The sequence below is a fragment of the Stegodyphus dumicola genome, chromosome 6, assembly GCF_044657685.1.
Source record: "Stegodyphus dumicola isolate Sdum_Otavi_A_Nest chromosome 6, ASM4465768v1".
NCBI lineage: Eukaryota > Metazoa > Arthropoda > Arachnida > Araneae > Eresidae > Stegodyphus > Stegodyphus dumicola.
The window spans coordinates 17,875,192-17,902,857 of NC_140773.1; the positions used below are offsets into that span (position 1 = coordinate 17,875,192).

General features: G+C 30.8%; 2 protein-coding genes across 7 annotated transcripts in view; one reads left to right on the plus strand and one right to left on the minus strand.

The window, feature by feature from the left end:
- The window catches only part of LOC118190182 (HEAT repeat-containing protein 5B), a 104,714-nt gene extending 85,801 nt beyond the window's left edge, over positions 1-18,913 (minus strand). For 4 of the 6 annotated variants that reach the window (XM_035360961.2, XM_035360891.2, XM_085818147.1 and 1 more), the window contains exons 1-6: positions 18,368-18,491; positions 14,878-15,016; positions 12,930-13,141; positions 8,297-8,405; positions 6,268-6,417; positions 614-785 (exon numbers count right to left, since the gene is read on the minus strand). In XM_035360961.2, the coding sequence (XP_035216852.1) occupies positions 614-785; positions 6,268-6,417; positions 8,297-8,405; positions 12,930-13,141; positions 14,878-15,016; positions 18,368-18,438 (853 nt within the window). In that variant the 5' untranslated portion in view covers positions 18,439-18,491. Of the gene's footprint in view, positions 1-613; positions 786-6,267; positions 6,418-8,296; positions 8,406-12,929; positions 13,142-14,877; positions 15,017-18,367; positions 18,492-18,533; positions 18,650-18,750 lie in introns of those variants that run through there. The other 2 variants (XM_085818148.1, XM_085818149.1) reach the window with 2 other exon arrangements.
- Positions 18,914-19,145: 232 nt separating this feature from the next.
- LOC118190087 (uncharacterized) overlaps positions 19,146-27,666 on the plus strand; it is a 39,210-nt gene continuing 30,689 nt past the window's right edge. The window contains exons 1-2 of the mRNA XM_035360804.2: positions 19,146-19,316; positions 22,153-22,270. Of these exons, the coding sequence (XP_035216695.2) occupies positions 19,216-19,316; positions 22,153-22,270 (219 nt within the window). The 5' untranslated portion in view covers positions 19,146-19,215. The remainder of the gene's footprint in view (positions 19,317-22,152; positions 22,271-27,666) is intronic.

A 27,666-nucleotide genomic window follows, 5' to 3' on the forward strand; every position in this document is an offset into this window, starting at 1 on the left:
AAAATAATTTCTTAAAATATACAAATGTCTCTAACAAATTTTAAGAGACACAGAACAATAACAGCTCTTTAAAAAAAAAATTCATGGGCATATTTAGCCAAAAATCCCACCGGAGCATGCTAGTGCTGAGCTGATACAAGTAAACTAATATAATACATTTAGCAGACATGCATTTGACAGTAATTTCTAAACTGCTAATTGGTAATAACTGGTAATTTCTTTCATTGAAGCTATAAGAATAAAAACATGGATCAATGATAAAAAATGCAAAGTTTCTTGCAAACATGTGCTGCTGACTCAATAACTAGCAACAAATTAAAGAGTACTGTATTCTGTTGCCTTTTGTGATACCCCTAGAAGAAAACTCGATACAAGACAAACTAGGTGATCATGAGCAAACAGAAACAAGAAGCAGAAAGCTTTTCAGTCCCTCAGCATTAGCAACTTGAATGATAACTCACACTGCTCAACACAATTTCTAGCAAAAAAACATGAAAGCAAAGCATTTTGTGGCTACACACACCTAGGTAAAAGCAATTTGTTTTAGTATTCCAGATATACCTATAAAATTTGTGGAAGATTTTTTTAAAATCAACGTAAATTTAAAACTTACCAGCTGGATGAGATACTTGCTGTGTAGTAGCTACAATGATACCCAGAAGTTCAGAAACAGCACATCGAACTTCATAGTTTGAACCTTCAAAGGACCTAAAGCATAAAGATGCTACTGTTTCTAGATCTGTTGTGTAGAGAAATGGGGAGTGCTTCAGCATTTCTTGAAGACACTGAAACAAATATTTAAGACATAGTTCAATTTCTACTAGAACTGAAATAAGTTGAACATTCTTGTTAGATATAAGAAAGCAAATGATATATAATATTTCAGATTTTTTTGCTACATGCTCATACTGTAACTGATTACAAGTAAAAAGAGCAGTTTAAAAATGATTTGGTCAATATATTTTCAATTAGGTGAAACAAAAAACAAATTCAACTTCTGGAACATGTTTGTAACACTGGCTGTTAGGCATCACTGGTTTTTAAAAACAGATGAATAGATACATGTAGATGAAGTACTGTAATTTCGATACTGTCCATCAAAAATAGATCAAATAAAGATGGGTCTAGCATTATGAAGAATTACTATAGTCTATGTAAGTAAAGAAAAAACTATCCAATATCATCCTAATATTAGGTGTTAATGTTTGCAGTTTGCTTTAAAAGTAGGAAAATTCCTTTTTCATTAACTGAGTTGGCTGTAATTTTAAAAAAAAAGGTCTGTCTTACTTCACTAACTCCACCGATTTCCAGCCTTTTAAATATGCATGCTGTTTTTCAAAGAAAAAAAAAAAAAAAAACCTCACCAAAGAATACTTATAAATTATCTATAACAAAACTGTTTCATGATTTTTTACTACTAGAAGCCCAGACTTTCTAAAACAAAACTCACATTTAATCAACCAATAATCTGTAATAGAAATGTAATGGAGACAATCTGTTTTAATAAACATACTTATCATACAGATACATGATAATAATATAAAGCCTTAGATAATAATTTTTTTTTTTTTTCAAAAAAGATATGACACATGTAATTTGAATAAATATTATTCCACAATTAATTTAACAGAAGTGAATTTTAATTTAACAGAATTGGCAGATTTTAAGTAATTAATGAAAGGTGAGAAATTTTAACATTTAAGAAGGAACTGCACATTAAAGATGAATGATGAGTTAAAAAAATTTCTCAAGCTACCTGAATTCGTTTTCTGTAAACTTTTAAACTGATTGTGGAAGAAATCAAAAAGCATGCTAGTAATTTTTAGACTAATGTGTTTAAAATGCACACTATGAATATCTGTGATCAATTAGAGGCTTATTTTTAAAGTAATCAAAAAAAAAAATTCTCTACATTTCAAGAAGCCTTAAATATTTGTGAATAATATATATCCATATAATAAAGTATATTACAATATATATAATAAATATAGAACAGAGTATTTTAATAAATATATTATAATATACATTAAAATATAATAATATAAAGTAAATTATATGTAATAAATGCATAATAAAGTATATTATTAATATAAAACATAAAATTAATCACACCACTAATTTAAAAATAGCTATCACTTTAAAAACACAGAGCAACTGTAAAAAAAGGATTCAGAACAGTTTCATAATATTTATTATATTTTTCAGTATATGCAATCTACTGTCATAAGAGACTGTATATTTTTTAAACATGCCCAAATTTTGAAATAAAAAGGAGGCTTTGTAACATAAAATTTTAACTTAAACTTCAGAGTTGGACTTTTAATAGAAGTTTCATTTATGTTTTAAAAATGTTTCAAAATGCACTATACACAATGCATAAAATATAATTTTAGTTTACAAATTTTAAATGTGGTGATTTAAAAGTCCCTTCTTGACAATATAAATAAAAGATATCTAAGTAATTGCTCATATATGTGCATTCATACAAAAATAAGTTGAAAGCCTTATATATAAGTAATGCTTTTATTTCCCTTTATTAAAAAAATATTAATACAGAAGTTTAATAAGTTTTTTCTAATAATATTAATTATATTAGTGAAAATTACTACTAATTTATATTAGTGAAAATAATTATAATTTATATTATAATTACAATTATATTATAAATTAGATTATAATTATATTGTAATTTATATTATATTTATATTATATAATTATATTATATATTAGATATATAATTATATTATAATTTATATTATAATTTATATATAATTATATTATATATTATATATATTACATAATTATATTATAATTTATATTAATAAATTAATAGAAAAGTTTAATAAAGTTAAAATAAATAAATAAATAAACAGTTGTATACAAAGCAGAGAAAGTTGTAAACAAAAGGATATGCAGTAAAACTCTGCGACTTGAACTCACAACCCCAAAATTCTAGCCACACTACCCTTACCTCTACACTCCTGATACAAATAAACGTATTCAAAACTGATTTATGCAGTTAAATTAGTTTTTAAATTTAATATCCTGGTCTCATGTAACTAATATATCCTGGTCTCATTTACCACCCATTAAGCTCTTAGCATATTTCTTACCAAAAAAAAAAAAAAATTGAAATATAGCACCTTCAATATTATCAAATTTGAAATAAGGTCTCCAAAAAGGTATATTCAAACTAATAAATGTATTGCTTAGAGTTGACTTTAAGGTACCCCTTCTATTATCGCGAAGTTGTTGTTTCATTTATCGCCAAGTTGTTGTTTCGTTTATCGCCAAGTTGTTTCATTTATCACCAAGTTGTTTCGTTTATCGCTAAGTTGTTGTATCATTTATGGTAACCTGAGCAGTTGAATGTTATGGAAACCCTATTAGGCTGTAATCATTTGCATTATTCTGGGAAATTTTGAATCATGGGATGTTTTGCAAGGGTTTTTGTGGTGTGTGTTGCTCAGGAAGTACATTGCTTGTTTCATTGTTTAGATGGTACAATGGCTGAATGTAGTAGGATTAATTTGAAGTTTCTGTACGATTTGAAACGAAAGGGGAAAAGTGCATTAATTAAGTGAATTAATTGTGTAAATGAAGGTTAACTTAGTAGCCATAGTCCGGAACTACGTAGTATATTTTTTACTCTTATTTTTGTGAATTTCTGTGGCGATGCCTATGTACGGATTGTAGTTCAGATAATTTTAGGAAGTTTTTGGATGCTGTTAAGGAATTTTGTGTGCCACAGACTGAAGACGAACGAATTTCTAAATAAGGTAAGGGGATTTTTGCTTTATGTAGTGCTAAAATACATAACAGGTTTTCCTTTTTTGTGTTATTTTATTGTTTAGTTTAAAATATAGTTTATTGATATTATGTATTTTTTTGTTTGCCTCTACTGTAGAACTGGGTGATCGATGTGTACACGGACAAACTCAAGGGAGTGTGTAAAGCATAGTTTATTCAATTCTCTGATGTTTTTTTAAGTGAAAATAGATCAATGTGTACATGGACAAAATCAAGGGAGTGCGCAATGCCATTTTTGTGCAATTTGGGGGATTTTTTTTAAAGCAAAAATAGGTCGATGTGTACTTGGATACTGAGTTTATTCAATTCTTTGACTTGTTATTTTGGCTTGCACAGCAGCAATTTTTGGTGCAAAAATCGCCGCTATGCAGGCCAAAATAACAAGTCAAAGAATTGCACTAACTCGGTATCCATGTACCACCAAAAATCGCCAAGTTTTGTGAAGGGAAACCCTAAAACATACTTTTACAAATGTATTTAGAAATATAAACATATAAATTAAATATGCTATTTAATGAAGCAGAATATTTATGATTTTCTCAAATTTAATTTTTTTAAAGAATGCCACTAACTTTTTGTCTGGTAGAAGAAAATTCTGCCAATGTCTTATCTCATTTCCTGCAACAAGTCTGAGATAGCTAAAAGTTACCCCCTTCTTTCTTTAAAAGTAAAGGAATAAGCAGAACTAGAACTGAGAAATACTTATCATACAAAAGTAAAGCAGTAAGCAGAACTAGAATTAAGAAATACTTATCATGCAAAGTTTTTGCCAATTCATCGACATGAACATTTATTAAGCTTGAATTTCTTAATACTGATCAATTTTCAATAAGAATAATTAGCACTGAAAATGCTGTTATCTTTAAAAAAATACCTAAAAAAAATTAGGAATCTTTCAAATTTGATATACGCCCATACACGTTTTGAGAGCACTTGGGCTAATGTCCCTTTGGGCTAAAAGTATTTGAAAACAGCATATCTTTAGAATTTTTAATAAATAGTCTCACACATTGGAGGTTAAAATGTTTTATTCTGTACAGTGTTGCCACTTCTTGCTTTGAAATCACTGTGTACTTTAATCAAAACTTCATTACAGTTTTACAAAATATGAAACGGATAATAAAACAAATTCAAAATTCAAGCTTCCAGATCTTCATAATTATGGTGAAGGACTACATTAAGTCAGTCAGTCAAAATTTGATCATTTTATAACAGACAAGATTTGATGGCTCTAGGTACCATTGTTTTCACAATACAAGAAACATGCATACATTCATGCAGATTCTATATTATTATTTAATTTCTTTATATATAATTCTTGGTGATGACAATTTGAAAAGAAATTCAATGCTTTTGGTGATTTGATGCAAAGAGTTGCTTTGAGACTAATAGTCCTTCTGGGCTAATTCCCCTTTGGGCTAATAAATTTACTATCTTCTTCAATATGCAGATTTTTCATTACAATGTTGATATTTCTGAACTTTGAACTTCAATGTTGGTATTTCTGAACTTCAGAAATAAGTATTTTTAAGGAATATTGTATTCTTTCCTTGAAGCTAATCACTACTACTGTTGTCATTACTTTTTACTGACAACATCTAATTGCTGCTCTTTCATGATATGAGATCCCCAGATATGTTGAACATGGTCCAACTCCAGACTGTCTCTGTTCACTGCATCATATGTGTCAATAAAAGTGAATTTACTTTCTGACTGGAAAACTGCATATACAATGCATATGAAGAAATGGGCCAGTAGAAATGGGCTTTACAGCTTGGATCAGATGCACTAGAGTATCTATCATATGCATCAGATTTGACACCATTCAGTTTTGACCTCTATAAAAACTGTATCTCTATAAATTTTTTGGTTCATAAAACTTTTGGTTTAAATAAAGGTGTTAAAATAATAATAATAATAATAAACCTTCGGTTTTCCGTCAATAAGAACAAGTTCTTCAAATATGAAATCATAAAGATATTGAAACAATATAGTCAAAAACAAAATTAAATAAAACTATTCCTTCCTATAAAAAAATTGCTTCATTTCACACAAAAAATTAAAACACTTTTCAAATTTACCACACAACAATAACTCTTCAGCTCAATATTTACCACACAACAATAACTTTCATTAAAGACTTTTCATTAAAGAAAAGAATGAGATATAATTAGAGGCATATAAGTTTCAAATAACAAGTACTAATTTATAATACATGTGGATCATAGTTTAGTGACAGAATGTTTAACATGTGCTTATGCTGAATTAATTTCAGCACAACAGAAAATATAAAATAACGCAACTGGACTTAGACTATGTTTAGTTTCAGACTAGCTAAAAAGAAGTAATTATTTATCTATAGAAAATATCATTAAATTTTACCTTATTTAAAATTTTATTCAACTAATATTCAGATAAAGGACTTTAAAAAAATTAAACCAAAGTAAGATGCATTACCTTTGCTGCAGAACATCTCACAGTCATTACACGGTCTGTTAAACAGTGTCGTAGAGCTTTGAATATATCTTTATGTACTGAAGTGGCAGCATTTCCAAGTCCAGATACAATTTTTTCCATTGAAATCATTATTTCACATCTCGTTTGAGACTTACATGTAAAGAATGAAAATTAGCATTATTCATTTTTCACAACAAAGGCAAGCTTTCATTTATACATATATAAAAATTCTGCTTATGAACATACTCGTATTATGCCATAGAATTCTACTACCAATATATACTTCTTTGGCTAACGTTTCTGATAGAACTGGCAATTCTGATGATGATGAATTGGGCTGATATACTTTGATGATACTACTGGCAACAATATGAGATACTTATACAACATATCTGATCAATTTATTTCTTAATTTTAGGTATATAACTATGAATTAACATATTTCAATAGACTGATATCCGTGCAAAACATGATTCTTATAAAAAATTCATATAAAAAATTCATGTCAAATATTTAACTATTTAATCATATTTTATTATAAAGTATTAAGTTTTAATTGGACAAAAAGCTTATTAAGAAATAATACTATAATTATATCGAATAGTTAAGTGAGAAAAACAAGCATAATTATAGACTTTGAAATAGTATAATTACTTTAACATAAATACAGTAAACCCTCGTTAACATGAATCTCATAGGACCAAATAAAGAGTTAGCTTTGACTGGGGACTCAATTTTTATTTTTGGAATAGTTTTTGCTTCACATTAACCATTTACATACTATAATATCATATAATCACTGGCAGGAATCAAATTTTGTTCACACCAACTGAGTGTTTGCCCTACGTGAGTTCGTGCTTACTAAGCAAGTTCATGCTCATATAAGGGGGAGAGGTATTGTATTAACTAAATATTAATTTAATGCTAAAATATTTAACTCTGATAAAATGATGATTTTGTTTATTCACAATTTAACTACTAGCTGCATATTTCAGCAATACAATTAATTTAAATATACAGAAAATTTCAGGTGTTTTCTGATTATCTACAGCCCTACAGAAAAATTACAAAGACATATTCACGAGGCAAAGCAGTATGCCATCAAAGTCAGAGGCATAGCTATAGGAGGGCAAGGAGGGACATCTGTCCCTGGGCACAGCATCCACTTAGAGCCAACCCGATGTTACAAAATTTAGAATTAAATATTTTCCATTCTTGGCAAACAAGAGCAGGTGCGAAATCTTCAGCTGTCTCCAGGTGTTAAAAACCCTAGCTATGACTCTGATCAAAGAAGTTATATGGCAGCCCACAATGTCACCAAAAAGTGTTTATGTGGCAACCCAGGTATACATATAGTATGTCTGTTTTGGCTGGTGCAATACCCTATATAGTATGACAGCAAGTTTGGGCAATTCTCCGATTTTTTAAAGCAAAAACAGATTGCTGTGTAAATGGGAAGAACAAAAGTGCCAAAAAGAAGGATTTCTTGAAAATGGTAAGAGTTTTATTATTAATGTTTCTTGCTTTTACAATTTCATTGATTGATTGCTCTTACATGGAATTCTCAACATACCATCAATTTTAAAGCAGCTGTTGCTTTTTGCACATTAGCTTAGCAAAAAAATAGTTGCCAATTAGTTTGCAGTTGCTTTACAAAGTCAGCAACAAGTTCCTGACTATTTAGTGAGGGTGCGGATAATCAAAAAGTATCTGTTTTTATTTAAAATGATTAATATTTTTTATGCTACAATTAATTTAGGCTAATAACTTATTCAAAAATATAGATGGCAATATATATCTTCTGGGGAAAATATGAATGAGGTTTAATTTCTAAACAAAGTTGAAAGTGATATACCTTTTAAAAATAAAATAGCTGCATATATCAACATTTTAATCATATCCTAAAAATTATGCAATACATTTGGTTTTTACATAAAAATCCTCCCTTCTGCGGAAGAGACATATTTATTTTCTCAGTTTTATATTAAAAAGAAACTTTTCATTTTAAAGAAATTCAGACTTATCATACCTCTGCATTTTTAAGTGATTTCAGCAAAATGTAAACAGTTTCTTCATATGATCTTCCAGTCATTCGACCAAGCTGCTGGTACATAGTACCTAGGCAAGACACTGCTGCGCTATAAGAAAAAGTATTTCTTATCATGTAGTTCAATTTATACAAATACAGTTGAACCATGTATACATACTACTCTCTTTTATGCATTTGTACATGACACTGAACTTTCTATTACATATGTTAATTAATGACAGATACAACTGGAAATAGAAACACAGATATGGAAAACAAAGCAGAATGTAACAAAAATGGAAAGCAGAAATAATTCTAAAACAGCTCTGTAAAATTACAATTAATATGCAAATATTGTTAAGAATGAATTCTTTTGAGATTTTTAAAGCACACCATATAATATGCTATTTAAAATTGAATGTAACTTAAAAAATAAAAAATAGCACCATGTTTAGTTTTAATTTTTCTTTCTATCTTCTATTTTTGTTTTGTTTTCTGTTTTGTGATACATGATGACATTCTTACACAGAGCTTTGTATAAACAAATCCATAATAGTATTAAATTTGAATTTCATTTATTTGCCCACAATGTACAACATTTTCCTACCTGGCCCACCAGCGGCCGAGCGGTAAAGACACTGAACACTGGTAGTTCGGTCTGAGGTTCACATCCTGCGAATGGGCTGGCTGCATGGGCGTTTTCATGGTTTTCCCCATATGTAACCTGTATACAAGCCAGTTTCCCTTAGAAAGTCCTCCACGAAGGCATCCTTCCCTTTAGGCAGATAGCCCTTGTGTACTTTGCCATAATTGAATAATCCAATCCAATCCATTTTCCTACCTACACATTTTAGTACCCTAACACAGACACATTCCCCATTCACCCTCATCTCTATTTTTCTTTGGAGTCTCATACTGATTGCTGGTGACTGCAACAGAAGATTACATTCCAGTGTCCCAATGGATTCTTATACTGGCTGCTCAGGTTACTGCAGTAAAGTGCCTTAATAAGATACATTTTTTTTAGGCTTCAGTACTTTTGTCTTTATTCAATTGTATTTTCAAAATCCTAAGCACTAGAAATATTTTCAGTGAAGACTGATATGCTCTATCTTCACTGACAGAATCTTCCTGTATTACAAAACTTTGGAGAAATTTGTTTTTCTAGCTAAAACTTGATGCTTTATTTTAAAACTTAGCATTAAGATTTACAGCATCAAAAATTATAACTTTCTTCTAAAATGTCATGAGTTTTTCATTTACAGTGGTATCTTAACAGCATTATGAGACATTTGGCAAACCAATGTGCTGGGTCCCAATAACAACTACTCAGAAATTAATTGTAAATGGATAGTATGGGATCCCTAAGCACAGGGCCAAGTAGGCCCACGAGTTATGATGGCCCTGATTAATCCGAAAACATTTTAGAGAGCAATACATGGATAATCTGCATAAGAATAATCAGTCCAGAGTAAATTTTGATTCTATATAAGATACTTACAGTAGCTACTATGTAAAGTATTAAAAACATTATTAACCTTTAAGAGATGGGGAGTTTGGAAAGGTTTCACTTAAAAAGACGGGAAATCCAAATGTATTTCCCCCCACCCCCCATTTTAGCTGCCATTGTAAAGGGAAACTACTACTCTTTTGCAACTTTTCCTGAAGGTCGCCTTGGTTAATTTTCAGATAAGAAACTAGGGAACAATATAAAAGAATTTGTTCTCTTTTCTGCTGTTCATCGCAAAGGTCAACTCGCATAAGTGGCAAGGGAGGTTATTCGGACAATGACTATCTCTGCACCCTGAAGGATGGGGGAGGGAATTCTTTGGCTGATATTTCGGCCACAGCCATCTTTTTGAGACACTGTAGCTCTGGCCGATTCTTAGGCCACCCATCTTTTAAAGGTTAAAAAAGTTTTCTTTAAAAAAAGACTGACATCTTAAAATATGCAATCTGCAATATACAATATACAGTTAGCTTTAAGAATATAACCATAAACACAGTGTGCATTTCAGTGTGATTACAGAAAAAAAAATCTGTCATTAAATTGAGAGCAATGCTATAGAATTTAGCAATAGGGAACAGCAACAACTTTCTGTTTGTTTAGCAATGGATAATAATAACTGGTACTACTTTTATATATGCCCTCAAGTGGCCAACTGTGGCGATATGTGGGTTTTGGCACGATTACATGCTCTGTAATGGTTTTGGGGGCGATGTTGCTTTCTATGGCAACCCTTTTTACGTGGAAACTTGGATTTTGCTGTAGTGGTTTTAGTTGCTAGATGGTTCATGACGTGGGTGGTTTGAAATGGTTTATGATACAATGAAAGATGTGTTGGCAAAATTTTAGTTGCGTGCCTGGTACAACTATATTTTTGGGTGGCTGGAAATTCTACAAGGATTTAGGAGAAGGTTTTGAACATTTATTTGCGAAAGATAGTATCAATTTTATGGATAGTGAGTCTGGCTGTCATATAAATATGATAGGGAATGTAATAGCTATATTGCCTGCTTATAATTGGAAATACAGTTTCAAGTTTTATTTGGTGGTTTATATGTTTTTCCATCGCTGTTCAGAAACGGGAGAAGATTCTTTCAACAAATTTGTGGTGAAATTGTTTTTGGTGATGTTTGAAATTGATATTTCTGCTGTTCGAAGAAGCATTCATTCATGGTAGGTGTATTTTGTTTTATTGTTCTTATTGTGTAGAATGTTATGTTCATCCTTTTTTTTATTTATTTATTTATTTCTGTCATTATTGTTGTTTTCTGAATTATTTGTAATTTATTTTAGTTCATTTTGTTGATTAGTGTGCAATGCCTAGATTGTGCAATTCGTAGATGTTCTTTTAAGTTTAAGCAGAACGCTGTGTACATGGTATTATTTGAAATTTATTACTATTATGTTAATTTATTTAAGTGAGGTGTGTGCAGTTTATAGATTCCTTCACTGCATAAATTGTGCAATTCTGTTCTCTGTGTCCATGGATTCTTGTCAAATATTTTTGGTTAGAAACTTTACGTTTTTGATATCTAAATTTTTTGTTTTTGTTTCAGATTTTTAGCTTAAATTCTGTGTTTAAAATGTGGTTTTTGCACCAGCGAAAACCGCGTTTTTGGAGACATTTCAGGCTTAAAGTTCGAAATGTAGACAAAAAATTTACATAGTAATATGACAAAGCGGAGTTTCTCGCCAAAAATATTTGGCGAGAAATTTGTCGCCAAACGAGGGAGTATATAAGAGTAGTTTCTAATAACTTTCTACCTAAATTTAAGTCAACTGTTTCTTTCAATTAAAAAGACTACAACAGATGTACATAGAACTAGTTCTACAATATATTCATCTGAATGAAGCAGCCCATGGATATGGACATATGAACAGAAATATATTCGTGTATGAGAAAGCATGTTTTAGATAATGAAAAGAAAAAAATAGCCAGCAATAAATTGAGAGGGGAGGGGAAGTGTTCTCATTTATTCCTTTAGTGTCAATTTTCTCTACAAATTCTTTATAAAAAGTACAAAGCATTTTGATCATTAATGATTCAATTTATGGTCTATTACATATATAAATTCAGTCATAAATTTTAATGATAGCATATGTTGACAGAGCTGTGCTATGCTTACTAGTACCAAAATGAATGAGATTTCAACTCAATAAACAGTATTTCCACAACAAAATCTTTGACTGTACAACATATTTCAGATTTAAGGGCAATCCCTTAAATGGAAAATTTTTTAAAGAAAATTTACTGTTAAATATTATGTAAGCCATTTCTGGGAAACCGCTAAAAAGACCTGACAGAATCAAAATATCAGCTGAAATGAAAGGAGGAAATAATGGACAGAAAATTTCTGGTATAAATCGTTCCAGAATTTTATGCAATTTCTGTTATATACCGTGATTTTTATTTTTTAAATACCTCATTCCACCCCAGAAACTATGAAATTTACCCTAGACGTAATTTCTTCTCCCCCAGAAGAAAATCAAGGTTCTATAATTTGTTACTGCCAAAATATTTATTTAGAATTTTTAGTACAGTTTCATGGTTACTAAAAGCTTTAGCATTGACTAATGTTACAATGATAGTCAAAACTGTTTCAGTATGCAAATCTCAGGACTGAAAAGATTTTCATACTTCCAAATAATTATCAAAATGAAATTATATTTTTTACATAATCTACTGTATTATTTATATTTATATAATATACTAAAAATTTAACATAAAAATAACTATATTTATCATTGATATTTAAAAATTTCATTATAATAATATACCACCAGAAATATCACAGAAAAATAACTTGTGTACATACTTAAAAATTTCTAGCAAGCAGAAAAAGATCTAAAAATATTCATAGTATTTTAAGTTATGGAAAAGATTCTGAAGCTAGCCAGACAATTACACATTACTTCAATGTTTCAGCATATTGTTTTTCTTTTCTAAAATAGTTTTTTTTTAAGCCATTAGCAACAATTTTCAATTTTAAATAAACTTCAAGACTTATTTGACAGTACAGTTTTCTGGATTAAAATTTTAAATGTCATAGTAACAATATGGTATGTATAAGTTCAAATTTAATACTGAAACTTTCCATTATTGAATATAATTAATCAATTACTTACAGTTTCACAGGTAAAAAACTAGGAGAATCATCCTTATTTCGAACAATGTCATTACACTTATTGATTGTATCAAATAGAAGAGATGCATCTCCTACATTGAAGAGTGTAGCAAGGCAACGACCAATGAGCTTTCTTGTTGGAGGGCCAGGTGATTCATTTATTTGTTTAAAAAGCTGTTCAACTAATTTTTTCTGACATCCTTTTATATCAGACTGAAAAACAAAGAGTTAGAATAATGAGCTAATGATTGAATTTCAAAATATTTAAATCCTAATTGAAATTTAGAAAGAAAAGTATATAAAAAACAAGCAAACTAATAAACAGAGAATTATGTACTAGATTAGTACAGTAGATCTATAAGTCATGTGAATAGTACTTTCATGAAAAAATTTTATAAGAAAACTGGCCTGTACTTATTTATGAAAATGCCATTCATCCAACCTTTTCAATTGCCAGGAATAGAACATATGGAGTAAACTACCAGCCTTTCCTGGTTTTAACCATTTTGTCACTGATCAGCCGCATTACTGATAACTAAAATAAGGGCTATAAAAGACTTCTATTTTTAAAAATTTAAGTTAATTTTAATATACAAATTACAATTTAATATACAAAATCTTGAGTGAAAAGCTTATTTTCTTTTTTGCTACATGTTTTAACATGTATTACTTCTGAGTCATTATTTTTGTTCTATATACAAAACTAAATTTGATTAAAAACATGGTAACCTGAGTAGTGGAATGTTATGGAAGCCCAATTATGAGGTAATTGGCTGCGTGATGGTAGATTTGCAAGGGTTTACGGTGTAGGTTAAGAAGTACATTGTCTGTTTTGTAGTTTAGATGGTAGAATTGCTGAATGTGGTAAGATTAATTTGAAGTTTCTGTACAATTTGGAACAAAAGGGGTAAAGAGCATTGATTGACTGGTGTGTAAATAAACATTTACTTAGTAACCATTATAAGTGTCCAGTTTGCAGGAAGGAAATACGTATGGTCAAACGGTCAGAGGATATCAACACTACGGAGGATGTTTTGACTCTTATCTTTGTGAACTTATGTGGCGACGCCAGTATACAGGTTCTAGTTCAGATAATTTTAAGTTTCTGGATGCTGTTAAGGAATTTTGTTTGACTGGCAAATTTCTAAATAAGGTAAAGTGGATATTTCCTTTGTGTAGTGCTTAAGATGAATTTCCCTTTTTATGTTATTCGATTGTTTGATTTAAAATGTAGTTTATTAAAATTATATATTTTTTGTTGGCTGCTCGTTTGACTTTTTAAGTGAAAATAGATCGATGTGTACATGGGCAAAGTCAAGGGAATGAGCAATGCATAGTTTGTGCAATTTCTCTAAATTTTTTTTATGTGAAAATAGGTCGATGTGTACATGGATAAAGTCAAGGGAGTGTGCAATGTCAAGTTTGTGCAATTCTGAGATTTTTTTAAGTGAAAAATAGGTCAATGTGTACATGGATATTGAGTTTGTGCAAGTCTTGTTATTTTGCCTTTGTGTAGCTGCGAGTTTTGGCACAAAAATTGCCGCTACACAAGCTAAAATAACAATTCAAAGAACTGCACAAACTCAGTATCCATGTACCGCCAATTTTTACCAAGGGGTACTGGTAAAAATATACTTTTACCGGTGACTTTATTCAGTTATTTAAACATGCGATAAAATGGCAAAGAAAATAAACGATTAAAATAACAACTAATTTTAATGCACCATTTAAAAAGTAAATAAATAATTAAAAGTGGTAGATAGCATTACTACACCATTACTGAACTTTCTTTAAAAAATTAAAATTTAAATATGTTAACAAATGATTAATTCCATAAATAAGCAAGTCAAAATATTCATATGATATAATTTCAGAATAAAGAACTATAAAAAATAATTAAAGCCACAATATCTACATTAAACTACATGAAAAACATTATAGATTTTTACCTTCTGTGCAGCAACTAGAACTTTATCAAGAAATCTTAACCATTCAAAGATGAATATAGGTCGCTTAGGCTCTGGTATTTGCTGAAGAGCCTCTTCATTCAAAATTAAACTATGGGAAAGTTCCATCATCTTGCCAAATCTGCAGAAAATAAAGTTAATTTTAGCAGCATAATACAAAATAGTTACTTTATGCACAGCGAACTCCTTAACATTATGCATAGCAAACTTCTAAAAATTTAATGCTTTGAAAAATTTTAATGATTTTAAATTTTAATGACTGTGACTATATTGTCACAAAAGTAGCTATTTCATGAAAAACTAGATGTTCATGTTCAAACATTTTAATATACAAAATCTTGCCAGATGTTCTTACACCTCGTTGGTACTTCCTTATACCCACTCCTATGCCTCCCTGGCTCCCCGAAATTGAAATGTTAATAAAAAAAATAATAATAATAAAAAAATCTCACCATGTGTTCTAATACCTCTGTACATGCTACACTTTGGAGGTCACTATAATAAGGATGTACCACAGAAAGTTACACACCAGTTTTTCTAAATATAATATTTATAGCTTATATTTTGGAATCTTACTTAGGCCTTAATAACTAATCTGACTATATTACTGTCATAAGCCTAAAATACAGCTATGCAATGATCTTTTAATACCTAAAGTGAAACATATTAGTTTGAAATTTAAGCTTAGACATGTTACAGTCTTAGACTGATTCTAGTTTTCATAGAAAAACTCAGGAATTTGAAGGCAAATTATTATGGATTACTCTTCATTATGGGAAAAGGGGGGTTCGCTCTTGAAATGACCCTTCCTTTCACAAAATAATAATTTTTTGCTTTCTGATGAAATGAGAACTGCATTTATTTGTAATTGAACACTGTATAACACAAGAAGGCTATCTACAAGGGGGGGGGGAAATCATAAAAGGCTTTTGCAAGAAAACTTGTATTTACTTTATACATGGGGAAATCTATACAGCTAGACTATTGATTGGGAACACAAAGCAAGCTACCAGTATTTGATGGTCTTATCATTTGGCCAATTAATCATCTTTATCACTGGATCAACATCTGGAAATTAAAAATAAATGCAGATAAATCTTCTGTTGTCTATTTAAGCAAGCACACTGATTGTCAAACCATGGCAGATATCAATATGAATGGAAATGTCATATTACATGGCAAGAAAATTAAATATTTGGAAGTCTATTTAGATGAAAGACTGAGTTGCAAATCCTATATCAGTTACAAACTTGATAAAGCTTGCAAAGCTTTTATGAGCCCTTACCCAAAATTAGGAAGAAATTTAAGTCTAAATCTCAATATTTAAATAATTTTATGCCTGCAGTCAATAGGGCCAATGTTGCTTTAATGCAGTATCTGCCTGGGCAGCAGCTGCAAAAATAAACAGGAACATCTTACAATGTTTGCAAAATAAATGCTTGCGTATCATTCTGAATGCACCATGATTTGTTCAAAACTCGGTGGTAATTCATAACAGTTTGAATATGTTACTTATCAACACGGAATATCTTAGTGTCACACATACTTTCGATCAAAATTGTAAGAAACATCACGATGCCATATGGTAATCCTTGGCCTCTGCTAATTTTACTTTAATGTTGCTTTGAACAGTGTACGACAGCCGAGCGGGATAAGTCACTGCCACTGACTACTTAAGAGGCTTCAAATTCGAAAACAGACAAATTCTATGGAACATTTTCTGTGACTTGTATACATTTTCATTACATTATTTTATTTAAGATTACAATGTTTTTTGTCAAATTTCTCAGCTTTCTCTCCCATTGTGAGCTTCAAACCTAGTAGGACTTGTATACATTTATTTTACTTCTCATCTTTTATGTGTTTCTACCAAATTTTATGCTACAAATACTCAGTGAAATGATATTTAATTGTTATTCACAAATTATATTGCTATTCACAAAGATTTTTACCCATACTAGCTACAAAGATGATGGCTGTACAAATTGAGACTTCTCATCCGAGACTCCCATTTCAAGCTTCATGTCATTCTGCACTGACCAGATTTTATGTTTCTACCTGTGATCACCTTAAGGAAAAAGAAATTTATAGAAGTAAAGCCTCAATTACAACTGAAGGGTTCTTTTAGATAGACGAGCTATGATCTACGCCACTATAATGACTGCCAACCTCAAAGTGCACAGAACTTTCCACGTTGAGCCAATGTCAAACTAGTGCTGCACTCTCGTTAAATTTAAATGGTCTTTTAATTTACAATCTTTGGAATATGGTAACAGATAGTTTGGTGACATTTTGGTAAGGCGATAAAGGTTACTAGCTAGGACTTCAGCAGTGTACATGGATAAAGTCAAGAGTGTGCACAATGCCATTTTTGTGCAATTCTGGGATTTTTTTTTAAGTGAAAATAAGTCGATGTGTACATGGATGATACTGTGTATGTGCAATTCTTAAAAACGGGGCAAGCAGTGGACGATTCTGCACTTTCTCCCAATTTCTCACCTAATCTTCGTCATGATTAAGCACTTTTGTTCCATAAAAGTTCTAGCATAAGTGTAATTTGGCTAGCAGATTGTTGAAAAAAATGTTGAGTAAAGAAAAAAAAAAACATGCCTTTACTTCGTGAAAACAAAATGTCGTCCAAACAAAAACTAGCAGGTTGCTGTAGCAGGGTTGGCCGCCAAATTTTCGCCAAAAAATCGTTAAGTTACCATAATCCAAAGATTAACTGCACTTTTATCATTATGAGATCGTTAACATATTTTAAGATACATAAATATATACTATTTATTTAGTAATAATAACGAAATAATTATTTGATTTATTTTTCAGATTTAATTGCCTGTTAAACAAAACCAGACCATTAATATAATCAGATGAAAGTTTCAAAAGGCTTCGAAAATTTTAATAACAATTAATAATATTTTTTAAAACTGCACATGACATACTGATTTCTGATATGAAAATTATCACATCAGTCGGATCTTTCTATTTATAAAGAAACATTTTAATTCTGACAACATTTTTGTTATTTTTCCCTCTTAATACAACAGATTTACATTTATAAAGGAAGGAAAAGAAACTTAGATCATGATAACGCTCGTTCTTAATCCTATCATTATTTTTCAGAATGTGATATAAAATTATTTTTCTCTTCAAAGAAAATAAATACACCTATCAAACAAATATTCAATTGTATGAGGCATTTGAATGAAAAAATAAAATAGCAAAGCTTATTTCTTGCTGTTATTTTACTTACGGTTTTCAAAATGATATATTTTTTAAAAGAAAAACTTTTTAAACATTAAGAGTAATAGGATTAACACAATTCATAGAGTTTGATATAATCAGAGAGAGCAGAAAAAAAATTACATATAAATTTTCATACAATATCATGCCAATAAGCCAAGAAACACTTTCAAAAGTGTATACAATTAATGAAAATCATATAATATTTGGTACTATTTGTTCAAACCTTAACTGATGTTTCATTTCGGATGACAACAAAAATTTTATGCTCTTTATTAAAGAACTGACGTCTTGCATTTTCAAAAACTTCTCAAAATAATAAAATTAGAATCTAAAATCTAATTAAGATTTGTTTCCCTAACTCATAAAAGATATAGCACTGCTATACAAACCGGAACTCGGCAGGAACTATTCTTATTTCCTTTCAAAGTTCCTAGAGTAATCTGATAACAATATGTTTACATCATTCCAGGCTGGGCTTTAATTGTAAACAATCTTTCTGAACTAACCAATAATGATTAGGTTGTCAAAAGATGCTGTCAACATTTCAAATACATGTAAATTTTTTAATGTAAATTACTGATTGAAAACACTAAATTTTATTCATACCATGTAACTGAATTCTGTGCACAGCAATAAAAATTATTTTTAATAATATTTATTATAATAAGAAAAACCAAATGAAGTTAATAAAATGAAGGTCCGACCCAATTCCAAAAAACCACATAAAATCAAGGACAAAGTGTAAACATGAAGCAATAGAAGTTAAAAAGACGAGACAGCGGTATTGCCATTTGTAATGTTACTTAATTATTGTTTCGTTTTACATCATTTGACAATTCAAACATTCTATATCAATATTAAATACCATATGAATTTAAATTTTAAGTAAAAATATTAAAATTGTGGCCTTTTAAATGTCTAAATGGATATTTTGTAATAAAATTCGTGAGGTTCTAATACATGAGAGCAGTAGAAGTAGAGTAAAAACACCTCAACTTATCTCTAAAACAGAAAACTTGTGACTTACACCTTTAAATCTCTGTTTTGAAGAGTTTAAGTATTCTTAATATAATGTATTTAAAATATTCTTTTTGTGCTGTTTTTATTTTTGTTTTATCAATTAACAGGGCATATTCAAATGATGTTCCTGCCATAATGTGGAACATCAAGGGGTTAGTAGCGACCCTTCACTGTTGAATATAAATTTTATTTTGTGAGGTTTATACCGTAAATTCTTAGGATGTTTTTAATCGATTCCTTACCATTAAACATCGCATACTTTCATTGGAAATAAAAATTTGCATAAGATGCCGCTACTTAAACTTAATATATTGAAACAAGTTCTCATGTTATGTTTATTAAAACAGATTTTTAGTTTCGCTATATATTAGTAACCTATTGTGATGTTTTTAGTTTATGTATTAATGTAAAACAAATACCTTTTGATGTATCTGCTGTCGGTTTTAATATCGCTGTTTTTTAAATGCTTATTTATTTTCATAAATTACTTCCGAATATAAGCCACTACACTAGCTCACAAATGAATTCTGGGCTGTCTATTATTATATCAATATTTTATTTATATGTAGCACTGTTGGATTACTAATTTAAATGTTTTCATTTTCTTTATAATTTAATTAGTTTCTCGTGTATGCATGCAATAACCTTATATGCTTTTTACGAATAGAGAATGTTTGTTAAATTCAAACTTATATATATATGCATGAATTTATGTGTGTTTGTGTGCTTGTTACTGGTATCACATGAATTAATTTCAGTAGATACTGAAACTGAATTTCAGTTCATATTAGTTACAGAAGCTGCATTAGCAAAGTAAAATATATTTTTGCTGTTGCAGGCTGTCTCGTAATTTTAGATCGATGAGCTCAAAAGCAGAGTTGTTTAAATCCTTCTGAACCTTTAGTTCTGATTATATTACCTAATTCTTGTGAAATTTCAAAAGCGCCACATCTCTGTCATACAAAATTTGGGAAAAGTGCAAAATCGCTCACTGCTTGGCACGTTTTTAAGAATTGCACATACTCGGTATCCATGTACACATCGACCTATTTTCACTTTAAAAAAATCCCAGAATTGCACAAAAATGGCATTGTGCATGACTTTATCCAGGTACACATCAACCTATTTTCACTTAAAAAGTCAAAGAAAATTGATAAAAATCCAATTCTTACTCTTGTAAAAAGCGCCAAACAAATAAATGGGCGATTCTGCACTTTAGCCCAAAATTTTATGCAACCATGTAGCAGGGGGTACATCTGAGCATCCTTCTCATTGCAGAATTATTTCAAAAAATACATCAATTTTGAAAACTTCTGATGCATAAAAACTGTATTTACTTATATATGTTTTAAACCTTTTCCTAACTTGGAGAAAATATTATAGTTTGGGCACTGTTTAAACGCATTAGCTAGGATTTTATGTAAAACTGAACATATTTGTTCTTAGTTCTAAAATTTAAAATGACTAACTGAAAGGGCTAATTTTTGGAGTATGGTAACAGGTAGTTTGGCGACATTTTGGTAAGGCGATAAAGGTTACTAGCTAGGACTTTAGCAGTGTACATGGATAAAGTCAAGAGTGTGCGCAATGCCATTTTTGTGCAATTCTGGGATTTTTTTTAAGTGAAAATAAGTCGACATGTACATGGTTACAGTGTATGTGCAATTCTTAAAAATGCGGCAAGCAGTTTGCGATTCTGCACTTTCTCCCAATTTCACACCTAAAAGTGAAAATAAGTCGATGTGCACATGGATACCGAGTATTTGCAATTCTTAAAAACGCGTCAAGCAGTGGGTGATTCTGCACTTTACCCATAATTCTATCGCAGACTTTTCATCATGGGCAATTCCCAAATTATTAAATCCATAGGTTATCAAAAAAGGAATTAAAAATGAAACTAGTATTTCAATGGCGTGTTAAGAAATATAGAACTATATAAACTTATGCAATCTGAAATCAGCGCGTACGCTAGATTTGGCACGCTGTTAAATGGGCGTGTTTGCTAGATTTGGCGCTTTCGCGCATACATTTTCGCTGGAATTTTTTTACGGCCCTCAAAACCAAATAGTACCAAAAAAAAATGCCTTTACTTCGTGAAAACAAAATGGCATCCAAACAAAAACTAGCAGGTTGCTGTATCAGGGTTGGTCGCCAAATTTTCGCCCAAAAATCGCCAAGTTACCATAATCCAAAGATTAAAAATTGAAAGTATTACATCACATATGTCATTACTTTTATTGCCTTTAGAACTAGTTAACTGATAACTAAATTCAAGGGAAAGCTAGACAAGAGAATGTAGGAAAGGTGTCAGCAGTATGAAATTGCTACATGATGTATTCCATTCATATAATTTAATGGAAAAGGTACTTGCTAGAAATTCTTAAAAATATCATTAATAGATAAGAGAAAAATGTAAATAAATATTTATTTCATATTTTTCTAAAATTTCTTTCTTCATTTGTATTTTGATGTCGTAGTCTACTAATAAATTTTGCTTCAGTTGATACTAATTCAAGTTTAATCCTACTTCATTTGATACTAATTTGTTGCTGCAACTCAACAGAAGATGCCTCATTTTTTTATTGACAAATTATGGACAGATTAATTATCTGTCTGAATGGATTAATCTTATTCTACCTTAATCTATTTAAATGCCTTCAAATTTAAAGCTAAACTAATGTGTGTACTGGACCCAATAGCTTTCTGTCTGCATGCTTGAAGAAAATAAGTTGAAAAAAGTGGAATTAGTTTTGCTTTCAAATGAATAAAACAACCTTTTTTACAAAAAATAAATAAATAAATAAAAATATTGGAAAAGAAATCAGTTCCTGCACCTATCATTGTGTTTTTATTCTTAGCTTTGCTTTGTTTTTAATTTCTTAAATGTATTTTTGTGTGAATTTAGTTAAATATTAATGTAATCACATTTGCTTCAAAACTTTTAACATTTATTTTAAATGAATTTATGTATTCTTTTATTTTCTATAGAAATTCTTTGCATCTAAAACCTGTCTCAGCCTTGGGACGTGATGACAAATTATTTACAGATAGTTTGAATGATATTTTTCAAGAGGACTCCAGCATACTTGTTTTTGCCTTAAGTAAAGTAAGCTGCCTTTTTTTTTTTTTTTTTAATATAGTAATTATGGGGGAAAAAAAAAAAAAAAAAAAAAAAAGAGTTTGAACTTCAAAGACCTTGATTTTATAGTATTGGAATAGACATTTAATATTTTGTATAGTAATCATTTTACTTCTGATGCTAAGGGAATAATAGAGCCTATTATATTATTGCTCTGAGATTTAAAATATTTGCATAATCAAATGATCAAAAACAGCATTTCGATACCAAGTTCAATAAGAATGGATAAAAATATACTTACGGTGTCCCTTGGCGAAAATTGACGATTTTGGGCATTACATTGATACCGAGTTTGTGCAATTCTTTGACTTGTTATTTCTTTTACACAAAGACAAAATAAGAAGTCAAAGAATTGCACAAACTCGGTATCCATGTACACATTGACCTATTTTCACTTAAAAAACATCAGAGGATTGCACAAACTTGGCACTATGCACTCCCTTGACTTTATCCATGTACACATCAATCTATATTCACTTAACTTAAAAAGTCAAAGGAGCTACCAACAAAAAATATATAATCTTAGTAAACTACATTGTAAAAATCAAAAATGAAATAACATAAAAAAGGAAATTCATCTTCGCGCTAAATAAAGGAAATATCCACTCATCTTATTTATAAATTTCTCTGCCTTCAGTCAAAACAAAATTCCTTAACAGCATCCAAAAACTTCCTAAAATTATCTGAACTAGAATCTGTATATCAGCATTGCCACATAAATTCACAAAAATAAGGGTAAAAAATATCCTTTGTAATGCTGGTATCCTTGAATGTTGGACCGTACACATTTCCTTTGTACAAACAGGACACTTATAATGGCTACTAAGTAAACCTTCATTTACACACCAGTCAATTAATGCTGTTTTCCCCTTTTGTTCCAAATCGTACAGAAACTTCAAATTAACCTTACCACATTTAACCATTCTACTGTCTAAACCATAAAACAAGCAATGTACTTCCTAACCAACACATGCCACAAGCCCTTACAAATCTTTTCCCTTCATTCAAAATATACCACAAACATGCAACATAATAAGGTTTCAATAACATTCAAGTACTCAAGTTACCATAAATGAAACAACAACTTTGCGATCCATTTTACTTGGGAGGGTGTTGCATGTAAATAGGAATGGTGCCAAAACACTCGCCAATTTTTGCCAAGGGGGACCCTGCAATATATTTTTTTTTTGACCAGATTTTCCTTCTATTCAAATGATAAGTATGTAACAATCTAGAGAGAATGACGCATGTGGAATCATATCCAGAACATCATCAAGCATCATGCATTCAGTGGTGCATCATGTGGTGTGGAATGGAATTTCAATGGAATAGGGCATCCAGCTACAGATAATTAAAAGATATTCTGTGATGGGAGCACAGTATGGCTATGAAGTCTTGTCCCTTTTGTAAGACTGTGCTGCAGCAGCTGGTCTTGATTTCTTCCTTAAGTTTGATAATGCTTGTCTCCATTAAGTCAGCTGATGAGTACCTGAAAAGTGAACGCATTTGTATAGAGTGGGTCCTTGTATTCTCGTGACCTTAATCCCGTTGATAATGTTGGGGATGCCTTCAAACATGCTATCTGTGCACAGTTACTTCTTCCATTTTAGGAAGAGCTTTTGATTGATTTATCAGTTTTTGCAATATTTTTTAACATAAATGTCATTTGATTATTCACAGTTGTCTTATTATAAATTTTTTGCTTCCAAAAAATTTTGAAAGTGCTTTTATGTTACTCAGTGGCAAATAATAAATTAGCAGATATAATTTGTACAGTTTGATACTGAGGACAAAGGTATATGTAATGGGCCTAGTAACACTATTAAAACAGAAATAATTTATGTAGATTAAGTCTATAAGAAATTGTTAAAGAGTATTATTTTAGGTAAAAACTTAATCTCTAAATTTTATAATGGGCATCTTATTAACTTAAAATGGACACTTTGGTTATTGGCAGGATTTGTGCCTGCTTTAACAAGGTTGTGCAAATCATAACAGGCATGGGACTTTGGTAATAATGTGAGCAGTACTCAGTTCCCATTACGCATTATTTTGTGTGAGAGAAATGAGAGATCATGTGATATTAATGGACGAATTACGGTTCTTTAATCAGAAAAGGGGGGAAATCAGGAACAAATCTGGAAATTTTGTATTTGCCTTTATTCTGTGTTGTGTGAAACAGTGTTCGTTAATTTTTGGATCCCATGGCCCTAACTAAAGTGAAAAATGGGTATTTAGTGCGATTGAAAGGGGTAATAAGTGTTTCTTTAAGGTTGTGCGAGATAGAAGTAAAGATGTTTTATTAAGTTATTTATTTTACCTGGTACCTTGGTGTGAACTATAAGTATGATTTTAAAGATCCTGAAACAGAAATAAGAAAAGTTTATCGGACACGTAATCAAGATTCTGAAGAAGAATAGGTAAGTTAGTATTTTTAATTATTTGAGGATATTATTTTTATACATTGTTCTAAATGTAAGGTGGAAGTAAAGTAATTTGCGTAAACGTGCATGGAAATAATTTAAATATTTGACACTAAGTATTTGTAACCATTTGTAATGAAGTAAAGGTATGAATTAGTTAGTGACATTTGTAATATAATAGATAATGTAGAGTTAAAAGTTTTTGGATATTTTATTTATTTTATACGGGGAAATGTTCATATTTGGAAAGGGTATGTACTTTTTCGCGATCAGGTAATTTCATATGTGTTCTTTTTACCGGGTTTAAAGATTCAGAAAATTATTATGCATTTTCGTGAAATTTTTCTAATTTATGAGAAAAAAGCAGTGTACGTGGATATAGTGAAGAGTGTGCGCAATGCCATTTTTGTGCAATTCTGGGATGTTTTTTTAAGTAAAAATAAGTCGACGTGTACATGGTTTAGTGATATTTTAATTAAATGATAGTTATTTTGTGAATTTTATGTTTGTAGGAATTTGGTATACATTTAAGTTGAAGTAAATGTGCATGGAAATAATTTAAATATTTGACACTAAGTATTTGTAATGCTTGCGGTATGAATTCGTTGGTGACGTGTATAATATAATAGATGATTTAGAGGTAAAAGTTTTTGCATATTTTATTTATTTTATATGTGGAAATGTTCATATTTGGAAAGGGTATAAACTTTTTCGCGATCAGGTAATTTCATATATGTTATTTTTACTGGGTTTAAAGATTCAGAAAATTGTCATGTATTTTCGTGAAATTTTTCTAATTTATGAGAAAAAAGCAGTGTACATGGATATAGTGAAGATGTGCGCAATGCCATTTTTGTGTAATTGTGGGATGTTTTTTTAAGTAAAAATAAGTCATGGTTTATGAGTATGTGTTATTTTGAAAAACGCGTAAGGAGTATGGTATTGTGCACTTTTTCCCAATTTTGCAGTGAATATTTGTCATGATTAAGCAGTTTTGTTAGATAAAATTTCTAGCATAAGTGTAATTCGGCTAGTAGATTGTTGGAAGAAGTGTTCAGTAGATAAAAAGAAAAGAAACATGTCTTTACTTCGTGAAGACAAAATGGCAGCGGGGAAAAAAAATAGAGGGTTGCTGAAGGAGAGTTGGTCGGCAAATTTTCGCCAAAAAAACGCCAAGTTACCATAATGTAAAGATCAACCGATATTGTTATTTATTAATATGTTTTACATGGCTATAACCACGTTTGGCAATTTGTCACACTTCTTGTAACTAGCATTGCAAAAACCATTTTGCTTTTAATATGAAAGCTGACTTTTGAGAAACTCATTTAACATAAATTTATAGCCTATTAAAAATTCTGAAAGAAATATAGGGTGAATCTGAACAAGTGGGCAGAACTTGAGTGAGTAATAGAAGGCAGCTATACGAGCAATATTAGTCTTAAAATGTATGGTAGAAACGCAAATGACAAGCCACTAGGTGTCATTGTAAATGGTACAAAAGGGTCAGTCCTTGGACTCAGCGAAATTTTTTACTGTGGATTGCAAAGAGGATGGCTGGTTATGTGAACTATGAAATGCCCGATATGCACTTTGTGTGTCATGTGGTGGACGGGAATGCGAGTGAGGCACAGAGACTTTACCTGGACCAGTTTCGGATAAGATGTACTCCAAATCGAAAAACATTCGAACGTTTGCATTGGCAGATGTGTGAGACAGGATCCTTCACCACAGCCAAGCAAGACGCAGAGGGTGAAAGGAGCATTAGAACACCACATCTTGAAGAAGGCATTCTTCTGCGTAGGGTGAAAGGTCAACTGGAATGTAGCACACAAACAGTTTCCAATGCTGTAAACATGTCCCAAATGACAGTTTACCATGTTCTACCAGAAGAAGGAATGCACACCTATTGTACACAGAAGGTACAAGTGTTGTCACCAATGGACTATCAGCTATGTGTCAATTTGGCACATTGGATACTTTCATCAGAGTGCAGAGCAGACGGATTGTATTGCACATGTTGTATTTATGAACGAGTGCACTTTCATATGTGAGGGTCTTTTTAATATCTACAACTCGCAAACATGGGCATCTACAAACCTGCCTGCCATATGTCTTTATTGATTCCAATGGCGGTTCTCCATGACCATTTGGTTGGCCCATACCTCCTGCAACACCATTGGAATAGGGAATTGTATTACACATTCTTACAAAAGGTGTTGCTGGAGCTGCTGTGTCTGATTCCAGCACCCATCAGGTCAAGAATGTGGTTTCATCAGGATGGTGCACTGTACACTTCAGCTTAGATGTGAACACTTTAGATGCAAAGTTCCCAGGACAGCAGATTGGTCGAGATGGTCCCGTAGTGTGGCCACTGAGAACACCAGATCTCTCGTACTTGGACTTTTTCCTGTGGGCCATGTGAAAAGCCTAATCTACTAGTGCCCTGTCGAAACCAATATGGACGTAGTCGGAAGGATCGCCATTGTTGCTGTTGATATTTGGGAAATGCCTTGTGTGTTCGCAAATGTCCATCAGCTCCTATCCTGCAGGTGTGAAGCCTGCATTATAGCTGGCAGAAGGTCTTTTGAGCAATTTGTCTGAGCACGTTCTGTTAATAAAATGTTTTCTGAAGTATATTATCTCATTCTTTGGTTAATTTAAATGTGACGAGGTAAAACTACCCTTTAACTTCTCACTGCTTGCGTTCAAACCATACATTTTATGTTGAATATTGCTTGTATAGCTGCTGTCTATCACCCCCTAAAGTTTTGCCCACTTGTTCAAATTCATTCTGTAATATTAAAAATGTTTATTTTTTAGTTTCTCTCCCTCTTCTTTTCCTTTTAACTTTTTTTAAAATTTTATTTTGCTTTTTATCACCTTATATTTGTTGAAAGTATTTGAATTTCAGATGTGTTTAGCATCTTTTTCCAGCTG